Source organism: Saccopteryx leptura, chromosome 2, assembly GCF_036850995.1.
Source record: "Saccopteryx leptura isolate mSacLep1 chromosome 2, mSacLep1_pri_phased_curated, whole genome shotgun sequence".
Classification (NCBI taxonomy): domain Eukaryota; kingdom Metazoa; phylum Chordata; class Mammalia; order Chiroptera; family Emballonuridae; genus Saccopteryx; species Saccopteryx leptura.
Genome location: NC_089504.1, coordinates 344,202,685 through 344,218,638, shown reverse-complemented (window position 1 = coordinate 344,218,638; position 15,954 = coordinate 344,202,685). Strand labels below are relative to the sequence as shown.

Genomic DNA, 15,954 nt, shown 5'->3' with positions numbered 1-15,954 from the left:
ACAGCTCTTCCCACACTAAACACCCATATAGCCTTTTGATTAATTCATATTTTCAGTTTCTTTTTTTCATGTTTTTTTAAAAATGTTTATTTTATTGATTTTAGAGAAAGTAGAAGAGACAGGAACATCAATCTGTTTCCTATATGTGCCCTTACCTGGGATTGAACCAGCAACCTCTGTGCTTTGAGATGATGCTCTAACCAACTGAGCTATCTGGCCAGGGCTAGTTTCTTTTTTTAAAGTGATGAATTTATATAAATGGTATTATTATTAAAATAGTCAAGTAAAATCACCACAAATCCTACCACTCAGAAATAGCTAGTGTTCACATTTGGTGATCACCATACCAGATATTTCTTTTTTTTGTTGTTTTTTTTTTTGTTGTTTTTTTTTTCATTTTTCTGAAGCTGGAAACAGGGAGAGACAGTCAGACAGACTCCCACATGCGCCCGACCGGGATCCACCCGGCACGCCCACCATGGGGCGACGCTCTGCCCACCAGGGGGCGATGCTCTGCCCATCCTGGGCGTCGCCATATTGCGACCAGAGCCACTCTAGCGCCTGAGGCAGAGGCCACAAAGCCATCCCCAGCGCCCGGGCCATCTTTGCTCCAATGGAGCCCTGGCTGCGGGAGGGGAAGAGAGAGACAGAGAGGAAAGCGCGGCGGAGGGGTGGAGAAGCAAATGGGTGCTTCTCCTGTGTGCCCTGGCCGGGAATCAAACCCGGGTCCTCCGCACGCTAGGCCGACGCTCTACCGCTGAGCCAACCGGCCAGGGCAATATTTCTTCATCAGGTGCATTGAAATGGAAGAATAGACAGAATTTTATAAAAATAGATGGTAGGTGCAATTTATAATAAAAATATTACAAGATTTTTACTTGAATTTCTTTTATGTGACTTTTGAAGTATCTAGAATTCCTCAGAGAATATTAAGGATTCCAGCCAAGGAAATTAGCAATGGAGGAGAGAGGACAAGGGGACAGACCTGGCCAAGAAATGCTGTTTGGGAAACTGAAGGGCTGGGGGTGGGAGTTCCATTGGGAGGAGAACAATAGTTGCAAGTTCCAGGAAAGGGAACATCTGGCCCTGGGAAGGTGGGGGCTGGGGGAGGAAGCAGGGCTGAGGGGGGTGAGAGACAGATCCTGCTCCTTGGCAGGGGTACATTTTTGTGCTCAGGCTGGTCAACTACATAATTTTGAAATTGCTCCCCCTTCCCCTACCCAGCGCTCCCCAGTTCCACCCCTGACCCAGAGAGCAAAGTCTGACTTGGAGCCTTTAAGAAAAAGCCATGTAAGGTCTGTGGAAATCGCCTCTGCCCTGTAGCAGGCCCGCCCCCAGCCCTGGCCCGCCCCACCCCCAGCCCCAGCCTTCCCACTTCTTCCCACTCTCAGTCTTCTTTGCCTCTGAAAACTGGAAACCTAAACCAGAGTCCAGGAGCCCCCAACATAGGATCCAAGAGAGACCCTCATTCGCTGACCTGAGAATACACGTCTCCATTCTGGTTCAATCCACTGTCCTCTGCTCACGAGACAATGAACCAGAAGACCACCCTGGTGCTCCTCGCTCTGGCGGTCATCACCATCTTTGCCTTGGTATGTGTCTTGCTGGCTGGCAGAGGAGGAGATGGGGGTGAACCCAGCCTGCCTCCCCCTTGCCCCTCCATATCACCCAGTGCCCAGCAGTGGACACACCCTGGCCAGAGCCAGCTGTTTGCAGACCTGAGCCAAGAGGAGCTGATGGCTGTGATGAGCTTTCTGACCCAGCAGCTGGGGCCAGGTCTGGTGGATGCAGCCCAGGCCCGCCCCTCAGACAACTGCATCTTCTCGGTGGAGCTGCAGCTGCCCCACAAGGCTGCAGCCTTGGCTCACCTGGACAGGGGGAGCCCCCCACCTGCCCGGGAGGCACTGGCCATCGTCTTCTTTGGTGGACAAGCCCAGCCCAATGTGAGTGAGCTGGTGGTGGGACCGCTGCCCCACCCCACCTACATGCGGGATGTGACCGTGGAGCGTTATGGGGGCCCCGTGCCCTATCACCGCCGCCCCGTGCTGATCCGAGAATACCTGGACATAGACCAGATGATCTTCGACAGAGAGCTGCCCCAGGCTGCTGGTCTCCTCCACCACTGCTGCTTCTACAGACGCCAAGGAAGGAACCTCGTGACAATGACCACGGCCCCCCGGGGTTTGCGATCTGGGGACCGAGCCACCTGGTTTGGCCTCTACTACAACATCTCAGGGGCTGGGTTTTTCCTGCACCCCATAGGATTGGAGCTACTGGTAGACCACAAGGCTCTGGACCCTGCCCGCTGGACCATCCAGAAGGTGTTCTTTCAAGGCCGCTACTATAAGAGTCTGGCTGAGCTAGAGGACCAATTTGAGGCTGGCCTGGTGAATGTGGTGCTGATCCCAGACAATGGCACAGGTGGGTCCTGGTCCCTGAAGTCCCAGGTGCCTCCAGGTCCTGCTCCCCCTCTGCAGTTCCATCCCCAGGGCCCCCGCTTCAGTGTCCAGGGTGGTCGAGTGGCCTCCTCATTGTGGACTTTCTCTTTTGGCCTTGGAGCTTTCAGTGGCCCAAGGATCTTTGACATCCGCTTCCAGGGAGAGAGGCTAGCTTATGAAATCAGCCTCCAAGAGGCCTTGGCCATCTATGGTGGAAACTCCCCCGCAGCATTGCTGACCCGCTATATTGATGGCAGCTTTGGCATGGGCAAGTACTCCACGCCTCTGACCCGTGGGGTGGACTGTCCCTACCTGGCAACCTATGTGGACTGGCACTTCCTTTTGGAGTCCCAAACTCCCAAGACAAGACAAGATGCCTTCTGTGTATTTGAACAGAACCAGGACCTCCCCCTGAGACGACACCACTCAAATTTCTACTCCCACTATTTTGGGGGCCTTTCAGAGACAGTGCTGGTCATCAGATCTGTATCCACCTTGCTCAATTACAACTATGTGTGGGATATGCTCTTCCACCCCAATGGGGCCATAGAAGTCAAATTCCATGCTACGGGCTACATCAGCTCAGCGTTCCTCTTTGGTGCTGCCCGAAGTTACGGGAACCAGGTTGGGGAGCACACGCTGGGCACCATCCACACCCACAGTGCCCACTTCAAGGTGGATCTGGATGTAGGAGGTAAGACATCCCAGAAGGGGAAGGGATTCCCGAAGAGAGGGCTGAGGGATTGTCTCTATTTGGTTTAGGGTTATGGCGGTTACGTAGGAAAGGAAGATATGAGAATGAGTGTGATTTTGGAGTTCATGCTTCTTTGGCTGGATAGGAGACTGTTAGATGCTGAATTTAGCTCATTGACTGAGTGCACAGCTGCCACCCTCCCTCCATGTGACCTCATCAGAAAGTCTTGGGAAAAGAGAAAGCTCAGAGAGGAGGCAGGATCTGGGCCAACAGAGTCCCTTTGCCCTCTCCCCACCCTGCACTTATACGGGACCCATTTCAGGGACGTGGCCATTTGTTTGTCTGTTTATTTCTCTGTATCTGGCCTGTGGTGCTTGTGTTCAGAGGACACGTTTGCATTCTGCCAACTCCCGGCACATGCAGGCCAGTCATGGAACACCCCGGGTTAGACATTTCTTAGAGAGATGAGCCTTCCTCCTCCCTGATTTTCTATCTCTCTCGGGACTTAAGTGTGAGGGGTAGAATGGACCCTGCGGAACATTCCAGATAGTTCCTGGTGGTCACAGAGAGAGCCAAGGAAACATGATGTCTTGGAGTCTTTTTACTTTCCTTCCCCACATTGAGCTAATCACCAGATTTTTTTCTGTTCTGCCTCTGAAATACCTTAAACTCCTCACTAGGCTCCGCTCTCATATCCTTGTTGGTGCCAGAGCTCTTTCTGCTGCTTCTACTCTTCTTCCTCCTGGATCGAGGATCAACTCTGTATCCAAAGGGACCTACCAGCCATCCAGCCTGCTCCCTCATGCAGGTCTCACTTACATCACCTATAGGATCCCGTCCACAGAAGCACCTACAAGGTCCTTCCCTTCAGAATGCAGCTCTACCTGCCTTTCAGATTCTTCCCTGAGCATGGCTTTAGCCACACACACACACACACACACACACACACACACACACACACACCCTGTCCCTGGACACACACAGCACATAAGATAGACGGGCTTCTTTGCTTTTGCTCCTGTTTTGCTCCTGCTGTGAATGTCCTGCTATGTCATCTCTGCTGGTAACATCCCATGAGGCCAGGCTGAAAAGTTGCCCTGGAAGGCTCCCTTTTCCTACCTGCACCTCTATTCCTATAACCTCGAATCTTGAATGTGTTCCTCTCACATTGCAGGCCAGTCAGGGCATTGCCGTCTGCACCCTCTATGAGAGCAGAAGGGTAAGGATGATGTTTTGTTCATCTGTGTGCCCCCAGGGCCGAGCCTGGGCCTCGCCACTAATGAGATAAGTGAATAAACAAATAAAACAATAAATAAGTGAAATCCTTGATGAAATACTTTACAGGTTAACAGCTTTGGCTAAAACATTGGGGATATTTTGGGGGTGGGGAAGGGAAGCAGAGGGCACACTCTGTTCTGGGCTTCTCTTTGGCCCCCAATCGGAAGCCAGGTGGGGACAGGGCACCTGCATGATCAGCCCTCCCTCCTGCCCCTTCTCCCCCTCTTTCACCCCACCCGGCAGGACTGGAGAACTGGGTCTGGGCTGAGGACATGGTCTTTGTCCCCATGGCGGTACCCTGGAGCCCTGAGCACCAGATGCAGAGACTGCAGTTGACCCGGAAGCTGCTGGAGACAGAAGAGCAGGCCGCGTTCCCCCTGGGCAGTGCCTCCCCTCGCTACCTGTACCTGGCCAGCAACCGCAGCAACAAGTGGGGTCACCCGCGGGGCTACCGCATCCAGATGCTCAGTTTTGCTGGCGAGCCGCTGCCCCAGAACAGCTCCATGGAGAGAGCCGTCAGCTGGGGGAGGTGAGCGGTGGGTGTCACAGAGGCTGGGGGCGATGGGAGTGGAGCATTGGGGACGCAACTGGAAACTCATCTCAAACTGTATGCAAAGTGAGATAAGAGCTCTAGGAGGATTCCCAAGTTACCAAAAGGCACATGCAGTGGGCACTGGGCATGTCCTCCCTTTGAGGACTAAAGCTCAGGGCTGAGAACTTTTTTCTCCTTTGCATGGGGGAGGGACCATGCTGTGATATGGCAGGGGGGTAAATAGGAGGCCCTGGAAATATGTTGGATGACTCACCAGGTTGGCATCAGAGTCACTGAGTGAATGAGATGGGAAAGCTCAGTGAGGTTCACATGCTCAACTCCCTTCCATCACAATCTGGCAGCAGAATAGAGCAAGTGACCTTAGAGGCCTGACCTCCCTAGGTACCAACTGGCAGTGACCCAGCGGAAGGAGGAAGAGCCCAGCAGCTCCAGTATCTTCAATCAGAATGACCCTTGGGCCCCCACTGTGGACTTCACTGACTTCATCAACAACGAGACCATTGTTGCAGAGGTCAGCTGATTGGAGGGGCCAGTGAGAGGGGTAGGGGCATACAGATGAGACCCATCATCTCTTGGGGATCCCTGAAAACCGTCTGGTCTCCTCAGGAGTGGAGCTGACTCCTGCCTTCTGTACTTTCATGGATCTGATCGTTACCTCTTGAGGGAGTCTTCCCACGCTGGGAATTCATTTGCAGATGCTGCTGAATCCCTAGCCTATCCTCAAGACCCTACAACTCTGAGTCTCAGCTCTGTGGACTGAGTACTTTTCATGCCCTAAGACTCAAGGAGGGCTGGAGGTCACCAAGGAAGACCACATCTCTTGTATCTACAGCCCATTCCTGGTGGGACCACTAAAGGATTAATTTCTGAATGTTGGCCTTTTCTGCCTCCTGGGCCCTTATCTGCTCTTCTTCATCCTGCTTCCATCAGTTCTAGTATGAGAACGTTCTGGGAGTTAAGGGGGAAGGAGCTAAAGTTGACTGTAGCATTATTATTCCTCTGGGGATGGATAGGCCGATGAAGATGTAATAGGAAATGTTAGAGAGGGAGAGCACAGCACAGGCTGGGTCAGGAAGGCAGGTGTTGCTCCCAATATGAATATGAAATTGATTATGCTTTGACTTCTGGACCAATAAGAAAAATGTATAAAGACTTAAGATCCACCTGACCAGGCGGTGGCGCAGTGGATAGAGCATCAGACTGGGACCTGGAGGATCCAGGTTTGAAACTCTGAGGTTGCTGGCTTGAGCATGGGCTCACCAGTTTGAGCGCAGGGGTCGATGGCTTGAGCATGGAATCATAGACATGACCCATGGTCACTGGCTTGAGCCCATACGTCATTGGCTTGAACCCAAGGTCGCTGGCTTGAGCAAGGGATCACTTGCTCTGCTGTAGCCCCCCACTCAAAGTATATATGAGAAAGTAGTCAATGAACAACTAAGACAGGGGTCCCCAAACTTTTTACACAGGAGGCCAGTTCACTGTCCCTCAGACCGTTGGAGGGCCAGACTATAAAAAAAACTATGAACAAATCCCTATGCACACTGCACATATCTTATTTTAAAGTAAAAAAACAAATGGGAACAAATACAATATTTAAAATAAAGAACAAGTAAATTTAAATCAACAAACTGACCAGTATTTCCATGGAAACAATGTTCCTCTCACTGACCACCAATGAAAGAGGTACCCCTTCCGGAAGTGCGGCGGGGGCCGGATAAATGGCCTCAGGGCCACATGCGCGGCCCACGGGCCATCGTTTGGGAACCCTTGAACTAAGGTGCAACAACAAAGAATTGATGCTTCTCATCTCTCTCCCTTTCTGTCTGTCTCTGTCTTTCCCTCTCTCTGACTCTTTCTGTCTCTGTCAAAAAAAAAAAGAAAAGATTTAAGATCCTTTTGAGGAAAGGGGGCGTGACAAATCCTACATACAAAGCTACTGTGTGAGGCAGGTGTGCCTTTAGCAAAGCCAGGCCTTATGATTCTCTTTCTTCTCCCCTGCTAGGACTTGGTGGCCTGGGTGACAGCTGGTTTCCTGCACATCCCACATGCAGAGGACATTCCCAACACGGTGACTGTGGGAAATGGTGTGGGCTTCTTCCTCCGACCCTACAACTTCTTTGACCAGGATCCGACTTCCAATTCTGCTGACTCCATCTATTTCCGGGGAGACCAGGATGCTGGGGCCTGTGAGGTCAACCCCCTGGCTTGCCTCCCCAAGGACGCTGACTGTGCCCCCGAGCTCCCCGCCTTCTCTCATGGGGGCTTCTCTCACAACTAGGTGGTCCCTGGGATGGGTAATGTTTCCAGGGACCCTGGGGTTGGGGAGCTGTGGACACTGGGTTGGGCAGATTGATGCCATTTTTCCCTTCCTCAGGTTTCTTCCTCCCCCTCCCCCAAGGTTGCCTCCTGCCATCATCCTCTCTTGCTTCCTTTCTCTATTGGGAGCACCCTGAGCCTGTGATACTGGCAGTGGGGGGGGGCACAGGGAAGACCCAGCTTTGTTGTCAACAGACCTGCTGGGTTCCTGTCCCATAGAAGAGAGGAATGGCCAGCCAGGAGCTTGGAATGATGGCCAAGCTTTTTGCCAGAGATCCTTTTTTTTCTTTCTGGTTTTCCCAAATGGTTTTAGGCTGTCTCCAGGTCCCTTCTGGCCTCCAGTCCCTGCCTTGGGAGATGGAGCTGGGCCTCTGCAATGAGGACAGTCCCCTAGCGGCGCCAGGACAGGCTCCTGCCAGGCCTGTGCATGCATGGAGGAGCGGGAAGGGGCTTCTTCTTTTTTTTTTTTTTTCATTTTTCCGAAGCTAGAAACAGGGAGGCAGTCAGACAGACTCCCGCATGCGCCCGACCGGGATCCCGCCGGCACGCCCACCAGGGGGCGACGCTCTGCCCACCAGGGGGCGATGTTCTGCCCATCCGGGGCATCGCTCTGTTGCATCCAGAGCCATTCTAGCACCTGAGGCAGAGGTCACAGGGCCATCCTCAACGCCCGGACCAACTTTGCTCCAATGGAGCCTTGGCTGCGGGAGGGGAAGAGAGAGACAGAGAGGAAGGAGAGGGGGAGGGGTAGAGAAGCAGATGGGCACTTCTCCTGTGTGCCCTGGCCGGGAATCGAACCCGGGACTTCTGCACGCCAGGCCAACGCTCTACCGCTGAGCCAACCGGCCAGGGTGGGAAGGGGCTTCTTAATCCATATTCCCCTTATCCAAGTCCTCCACCTTTTTCCCTCTGCTTCTTGCCTACTACCTCCTCCTCCTGTTCCTACTCTTTCTTATATCCTGGGATTTCCCTCCCAGCCCTCATTTCTCAACTTTAGTCTCCTTTTCTGGCCCTAAGCCTATGGAAATTTCAAAATGCCAGGAACATCTAGGTTGAGAGAACAATCCCTATCTGTCCCCGTGTATGTCACATATGGAGAGTAGGAGGTACACCAACCCCAGGCCTGGGCAGGGTGTGTTCTCTCTGCCCATAGGTATAGCCTTGCCTTGCAGTCTCAACAGAGGATGGTCATAGAGACAGCAGTGAGCAAAGTTAGCATTTTAGGTGTTTTTGTGGGTACAGTGGTAATGAGGAGTGGTCATTTTGTGCCAGGGCTGTGTGTGACCAGTGACCTCTGTCCTCCACAGCAGCCAACACAGAGGCTGGGTGGACACCAAGGGTGAGAAGCAGAAATACCCAGGAACTCCAGTGACCAACTGGGCGGGGCTGTCCAATCACATGTGGGCATGCAAATGAGCTGGATTGGGGGCCAGTATACAAATAGCAAGAGTTTGGAAAGCCCAGAAATGTCCTTCCCTAGAGGATTGGTTAAATAAATTCTGGTGCAGCCTTATAATGCAATACTATGCAGCTATAAATACATATAATTATATCTCCTTGTATACTAATAGGGATAATCTTCCAATGAAAGGCAAGGTGCAGAAATGTGTATAGTGTATTTCCCATTTGTGATTTTTCTTTCTTCTTTTCTAAGTCAGAGGAGGGGAGATAGAGAGACAGACTCCTGCATGTGCCTTGGCTACCGGGATCCATCCGGCAACCTCCATCTGGGGCAGATGCTCTGCCCATCTGGGAACATGCTGCTACCGAGCTATTTTTAGCACCTGAGGTGGAGGCTCCAGGCAGCCATCCTCAGCAGCCCGGGCTGATGTGCTTGAACCAATCAAGTCATGGCTGCGAGAGGGGAAGAGAGAGAGAGAGCAGGGGGAGGTATGGAGAAGCAGATGGTCACTTCTCCTGTGTGCCCTGACCAGGAATCGAATCTGGGACGTCCACACGCTGGGCCAATGCTCTACCACTGAACAAATTGTGGACAGATCATGAGAATTCTCATGTTTTCTGTTCTAAGGCTTGTTTTACAAAGTATCATACTTTAAAAAGATATTAGCTTGCAAGAACATGTAATAAATAACTTCAAAATGCAATGGATATTTAATTTTAAAGTGTGCCCTTAACATTTATGTACAAATGCCTGACCAGGGCAGTGGCGCAGTGGATAGAGCTTCGGACTGGGATGCAGAGGACCCAAGTTTGAGACCCCGAGGTCGCCAGCTTGAGTGCGGGCTCATCTGGTTCGAGCAAAAGCTCATCAGCTTGGACCCAAGGTTGCTGGCTTGAGCAAGGGGTCACTCGGTCTGCTGAAGGCCCACAGTCAAGGCACATATGAGAAAGCAATCAATGAACAACTAAGGTGTCGCAACAAAAAACTGATGATGCTTCTCATCTCTCTTTGTTCCTGTTTGTCCCTATCTATCCCTCTCTCTGACTCTCTGTCTCTGTAAAAAAAAAACACCAAAAAAACCACATTTATGTAAAACATTTTTTGTACTTGTTCAATAGAAACTTATCTGGCCACTGGGTAAAGCTAGCAATAAAACTACTGGTCCGCAATGTGTGAATATTCCGAGGAATGGGCAACACTGGTTGCCTGTGGAGAGGGAAAGGGTAGTTGTGGATAGGAGAAGGAGGGGATTTAGCACCATATACCCTTTTGTACATTTTGAATTTTGAAACATGTGACTATATTACCTATTCAAATTAAATAATAAATGGACCTAAACAGGACCTGTATCTTTTTTTTTTAACTGACATGTCTTTTTGGACAGGTTAGGGGTGGGGGAGAGTAAAGCGAGTAAAGGGGGGGGGTTCACACACTCAATTTTCTTAAGTTTTTGAGACCAAGAGAAATGTACATGGCCTATGGAAACTCCTTTGCCTTCTTTTGCTTGTTGTATATCTCCACAGAAGATGTTAAACCTCAGTCAGTGTCTCTCGGTCTTTCTCTCACTTTCGCTCTGTCTTTTAGAAGAGGGCCAATGAGAAGCCATGGGGAACGGTGACTTCCGCCTGTCGGAAGCTCAGGCCAGGCCAGGCGGTGAGGTGCAGGAGACAGATTCTGGATGCTGCTCAGCTTATGACGAGAGGGAGCTCTATCCAGGGAGCTCAGGCATCGGCTTCTACTACCTCCTATCCTGTCCCAAGCCCAAGTTCACCTCTGAGTCAATGGAACAGTGGATGGGGAGGGGTCCGTAGCTGGAGAAAAACTAGGTCCAAAAAACAGGGAGAAAGACTTCAGAAAGGAGCAGAGGGCCAGTGGTGGCTAGATTGATTTACAACATAGCCTGGGGTGGAAACAACAGTGGCACAGGACAGAAAGATTCAGGACAAGGGAGACTGAAGACTGAGCTGGAGAGAAAAAGGGATGTCCTGGCCACATGAGGCTTTGAGACTGATTTTACACTTACTCTTCCTCTGACCTGAGTAACTTAACTTTTAAGATGCATATCCTTGCCTGACCAGGCGGTGGCACAGTGGATAGAGTGTCAGACTGGGACACAGAGGACCCAGGTTCAAAACCCCAAGGTCGCCAGCTTGAGTGCCGGCTCATCTGGTTTGAGCCCAAAGGTCGCTGGCTTGAGCAATGGGTCACTCAGTCTGCTGTAGCCACCCGGTCAAGGCACATATGAGAAAGTAATCAATGAACAACTAAGGTGCCACAACCAGGAATTGATGCTTCTCATCACCCTCCCTTCCTGTCTGTCTGTCCCTCTCTGTCACAATAAAACAAAAAAAAGATGTGTATCCTTTTGTTTCTACCCCTACGGCTCCTTCCTATGGACAGTTTCCCAATGGTCCGTGCTGGGGGAAAAGGATAAAGGAATGCTGGTATCTACCCCGCCCCCACCCCATCTTACTATATAACTTCAAGGTCATTACTTTGAAACCCATCTCTAGATCAAAGAATGTGAGTATTTGTATGTGATGAAAGTGTCTGTGTGTAAAAATGCTCACAAGCTTTTATCTGAAAATGTGACTGTGGTGTTTCTACATGTCACCACCAGGAGGACATCAACTCTTCCAAGCCTCAATGGACATGTAGGTCAAGAGAGAGTCAGTCCAGCTTGGGTGAGGAGGGCTATATGACTAGCCTTCCCTCTTTCTCTCCACGCCCTCCACCCTGCCTCCCACCCTGGCAGGACCAGAGAACTGGGTCTGGGTTGAGGATATGGCCTTTGTCCCCACGCAGTACCCTGGAGCCCCAACCCAATTGCTTCCTTAGACCACTGAGGCCAGCGACAGTGTTGGTTTCAGACTTACAGTCAAGCGAATTGTGACTGAGGATGTCAGGTTCTGAAAGAACTGGTGTCCCCCAGGCTGAGAACTTAAGCACTTGGGCCCTTAGAGGAGCTGGACAAGGGGATCGCTGGGACTTAGCTCAGAGGGCATAACCGGGACTTCCCCAGGAGTGTAGACACCAGAACCCCTTGTGAGGAGCACAAGATGTACTCACCTGCCTCTGCTGTCCTGAAGGCGCTGGGGAGGGCTCCAGCTCCCGGTGCACGCAACGAAGACTGATAAAGTGCCTTCTAAGTGCCAGGCACCATGCAAGGCACTGGCATGTATTAGTGAATAAAGAGATACAATTTCTGTCCTCAGAAGTGAGAGAGGCAAGTAAAGGGGCAATTACAGATGAAGATTGTGAATGGGGAGGTGGGAACAGGACAACAGCAGGTCTCCTGAGGGATCTGATGTCTAAATAAACTGCTCTCGGCAGAGGAGTAGAAGTTGGCCGGGGAGAAAGAAAAGTGGAAAGAACATTCTAAGCCAGGTAATATGTACAAAAGCCAGGAGATGACAAGGTGGCACCATCCAAGTACCCATGTTTATTGACAGGCACATGGGCTGTGAGGAGAGCCTAGAGGAATGAGGAGGGGACAGAGGAGGCAGGTCCTTTCAAGCCGTGGTTATCCTAACAAAAATGGGGAGCCATGAAAGGATTTTAAGCAAGGGAGTGACAGCATCTGATTTTAGGATATTTCTTTATGATATTCTGACCCACACACAAAGAATAAAGTTGATGGAAGGCCCAGCCACAGAGAGGTGGGTCAAAGGTAAGGGATGATGGTGATCTGAAAGCATGGTGAGGCCTGGGGGAGGACTGTGAGGAATCTGGCTCAGGGAGGCCCCATTTGGCCTCAGTGCAGCCTATGACCTCATGAATGGAAGAGCACTATATTCTCTGAACACTGAAGAGATCACTTGGGAAAGTCAGTTGCTGACTAAAGTGAAAGTTCACCCAAGAATCAGTCACCTTTCTAGTTAGTATGGTTATGTGATAATTGCTTACATTATCCTTGTAAATGTTGTACAGTGCATAGTGGTTTTTTATTTTTTTATTTTTTACAGAGACAGAGAGAGAGTCAGAGAGAGGGATAGACAGGGACAGACAGACAGGAACGGAGAGAGATGAGAAGCATCAATCATTAGTTTTTCATTGCGCATTGCAACACCTTAGTTGTTCATCAATTACTCTCTCATACGTGCCTTGACCGCAGGCCTTCAGCAGACCGAGTAACCCCTTGCTGGAGCCAGCGACCTTGGGTTCAAGCTGGTGGGCCTTTCCTCAAACCAGATGAGCCCGCGCTCAAGCTGGCGACCTCGGGGTCTCGAACCCAGGTCCTCTGCATCCCAGTCCGACGCTCTATCCACTGCGTCACCGTCTGGTCAGGCCATAGTGGGTTTTTATAAAAGATTTTATTTATTGCCCTGGCCAGTTGGCTCAGTGGTAGAGCATCGGCGTGTGGAAGTCCTGGGTTCGATTCCTGGCCAGAGCACCCAGGAGAAGCGCCCATCTGCTTCTCCACCCTTCCCCCTCTCCTTCCTCTCTATCTCTCTCTTCACATCCTGCAGCCAAGGCTCCATTGGAGCAAAGTTGGCCTGGGCGCTGAGGATGACTCCATGGCCTCAGCCTCAGGCGCTAGAATGGCTCAGCCCGCAACGGAACAACAGCCCAGATGGGCAGAACATTGCCCCCTGGTGGATATGCCAGGTGGATCCCAGTCGGGTGCATGTGGGAGTCTGTCTCTCAGCCTCCCTGCTTCTTACTTCAGAAAAATATATTCAATACAAACACACACAAAAAATATTTTATTTATTGATTTTACAGAGAGAGGAGGATGGGGAAAGAAGTATCAGCTCATAGCTGCTTCACTTCAGTTGTTCACTGCTTGATTGTTGTATGTGCCTTGACTGGGCAAGCCCAGGGTTTCAAACGGTGACCTCAGCATTCTAGATCAAAGTTTTGTTCACTGCACCACCAGAGGCCAGACTCACAGTGGGTGTATTTATTTATTTTTTTCAAATTGTATTTAGAAAATCAACTTCAATGGAGTGACATTGATCAATAAGAGTACATAGGTTTCAGGTAAACGTTTCTATACCATTTGAACTGTTCATTATGTTGTATACCCATCATTCAGAGTCAAATCATTTAAAAACAAGAACAAAAAAAAGCAAAGTCAAATCATTTTTTGTCACCTTATATTTGTCCCTTTTTACCCCCTTATCCCATGCTTCCCTTCCTCCTGGTAACCACTTCACTTTTATCTATGCCCATGAATCTCAGTTCTATATTCCACCTATGTGTGAAATCATACAGGTTTTAGCTTTTTCTGGTTTACTTATTTCATCCACTATAATGTTCTCAAGGTCCATCTATTTTGTCATAAATGTTACCATGTCATTATTTCTTATGACTGGGTAGTAGTATTCCATTGTATAGATGTACCACATCTTCTTTATCCAATCCTCTAGCGAGGGACACTTTGGTTATTTCCATGTGTTGGTCACTGTGAATAATGTGTCATGTGTTGGTCACTGTGAATAACATGGGGGTGCGTGTGTCTTTTTCTTTTTCTTTCTTTTTTTTTTTTTTAATTTTTCTGAAGTTGGAAATGGGGAGGCAGTCAGACAGACTCCCGCATGCACCTGACCATGATCCACCCGGCATGCCCACCAGGGGAAGATGCTCTGCCCCTCTGGGGCGTTGCTCTGCCGCAATCAGAGCCATTCTAGTGCCTGAGGCAGAGGCCACAGAGTCATCCTCAGCGCCCGGGCAAACTTTTGCTCCAATGGAGCCTTGGCTGCGGGAGGGGAAGAGAGAGACAGAGAGGAAGGAGAGGGGGAGGGATGGAGAAGCAGATGGGCACCTCTCCTGTGTGCCCTGCCCGGGAATCAAACCCAGGACTCCTGCATGCCAGGCTGATGCTCTACCACTGAGCCAACCGGCCAGGGCACGTGCATGTGTCTTTACATACCAATGTTTTCCCAGTAGAGGGATTTCTGGGCCATATGGTAATTCTATTCTTAATTTTTTGAAGAATCACCATACTTTCTTCCATAATGGTTGTACTAATTTGCATTCCCACCAGCAGTGAATGAAGGTTCCTTTTTCTCTATAGCCTCTCCAACACTAGTTATTACCTGTCTTGTTGATAACAGCCAATCTAACAGGTGTGAGGTGGTATTTCATTGTAGAAAAAAGTTGAACCCCTAAAAAAAGGTGCCTGGGACCTTCCTGAAAACTTCTTTGACTGGGTTTGGCAGTAAGAACAGGCTCATTAATTCTACAGCCTCTCTACCAGTTTAAGGGGAATCCCCCCTCTTCCCAGCTCCTCCCAGAAGGTTCTCTTTCAGCTATCCGCTCCCTGTATTTATAATCTCTTCCTCATGGCTGGCTCTTCCTCTCTATTCTCATCTCACTGAGCCACTCCGGGACCCCACATCCCCTGAGGGGGATCTTCTCTCAGCCTTCCTGCATGGAGGGTCCCGCCCATCCTGGGTCTGCTCCCTATCTGGCCCCAGTCAGTCCTCAACCTGATGTCTTCCCTCTGCTGATCCTCAAGTCACAGACATTGCTCTGACAAAAGTCACCAGGGAATTCTAAATGCAAAATCAACAGCCTTTTCCAGCCACCTACCTTCTGGGCATCTCAGTGGATCTGACAACACTGACTACTTCTTTCTTGAAACTCTCTTGTCTTGACCTCCCCACATTCGGACTCTCCTGTCTGCTTAGTGGTCTCTGCTGGCTCCTTTGCCTCTGCTCCGCCCACCAGGCCCCTTAGCCCCAAAACTTGGCATTTTTCAAAACTCTGTCCTTGAACTTCCTCTTTTCTCTTTGCAGAGGCTTCCCTGGGTGACCTCAGGGGCCACTGCTACTATGCTCAGTTTCTGCTGCCCTGAGGCCAGACTTACCAAGCCAGGGACAGGAGGAGGGGTTGACCCGCTTGTTCTTAGTGCAAAATCCCTGTTTTCTCCTGCTTGTTCATCAAAGCATTTTTAAAATACTGTTTTTCATGACGTGCGTCTGTAGAATATGCAAACCAGATCAGTAAAGAAAAATCAGTTGCCATTTTCATCGAGGACAGTTAGGGCTGATCTCCCTGGAGAGGGGGGTTATTTTGTTTAAATTCCATCCTGAAGGAAGAGGATCGCTCCCTTTCTCACAACCTTGGAACGAATACCACTCTACTCCTACAGGTTTAAAGAAAAAGTAAGAATAAAAAGAACTGGTTGTATAAATATTTCCAGATAATCTGACCTCTCCAGGATTGATTAACTTGTCCGGGTTCTGAGATGTTTCACTGTCTTCCTCAAATTTGTACCTTACTTAAAACACGAACCACGCAAGGCTTCCTGGCCTTAGTTCTT

At 50.1% G+C, this 15,954-nt stretch overlaps 1 protein-coding gene across 1 annotated transcript; it reads left to right on the top strand.

The window, feature by feature from the left end:
- The first annotated feature begins 1,380 nt into the window (after positions 1 to 1,380).
- Positions 1,381 to 10,021, top strand: AOC3 (amine oxidase copper containing 3). The gene is made up of 4 exons (XM_066364086.1): positions 1,381 to 3,132; positions 4,654 to 4,939; positions 5,345 to 5,474; positions 6,969 to 10,021. The coding sequence occupies exons 1-4, from the start codon at positions 1,533 to 1,535 to the stop codon at positions 7,242 to 7,244; spliced, it is 2,292 nt and encodes a 763-aa protein (XP_066220183.1). The 5' UTR covers positions 1,381 to 1,532; the 3' UTR covers positions 7,245 to 10,021.
- The last annotated feature ends 5,933 nt before the right edge of the window (positions 10,022 to 15,954 follow it).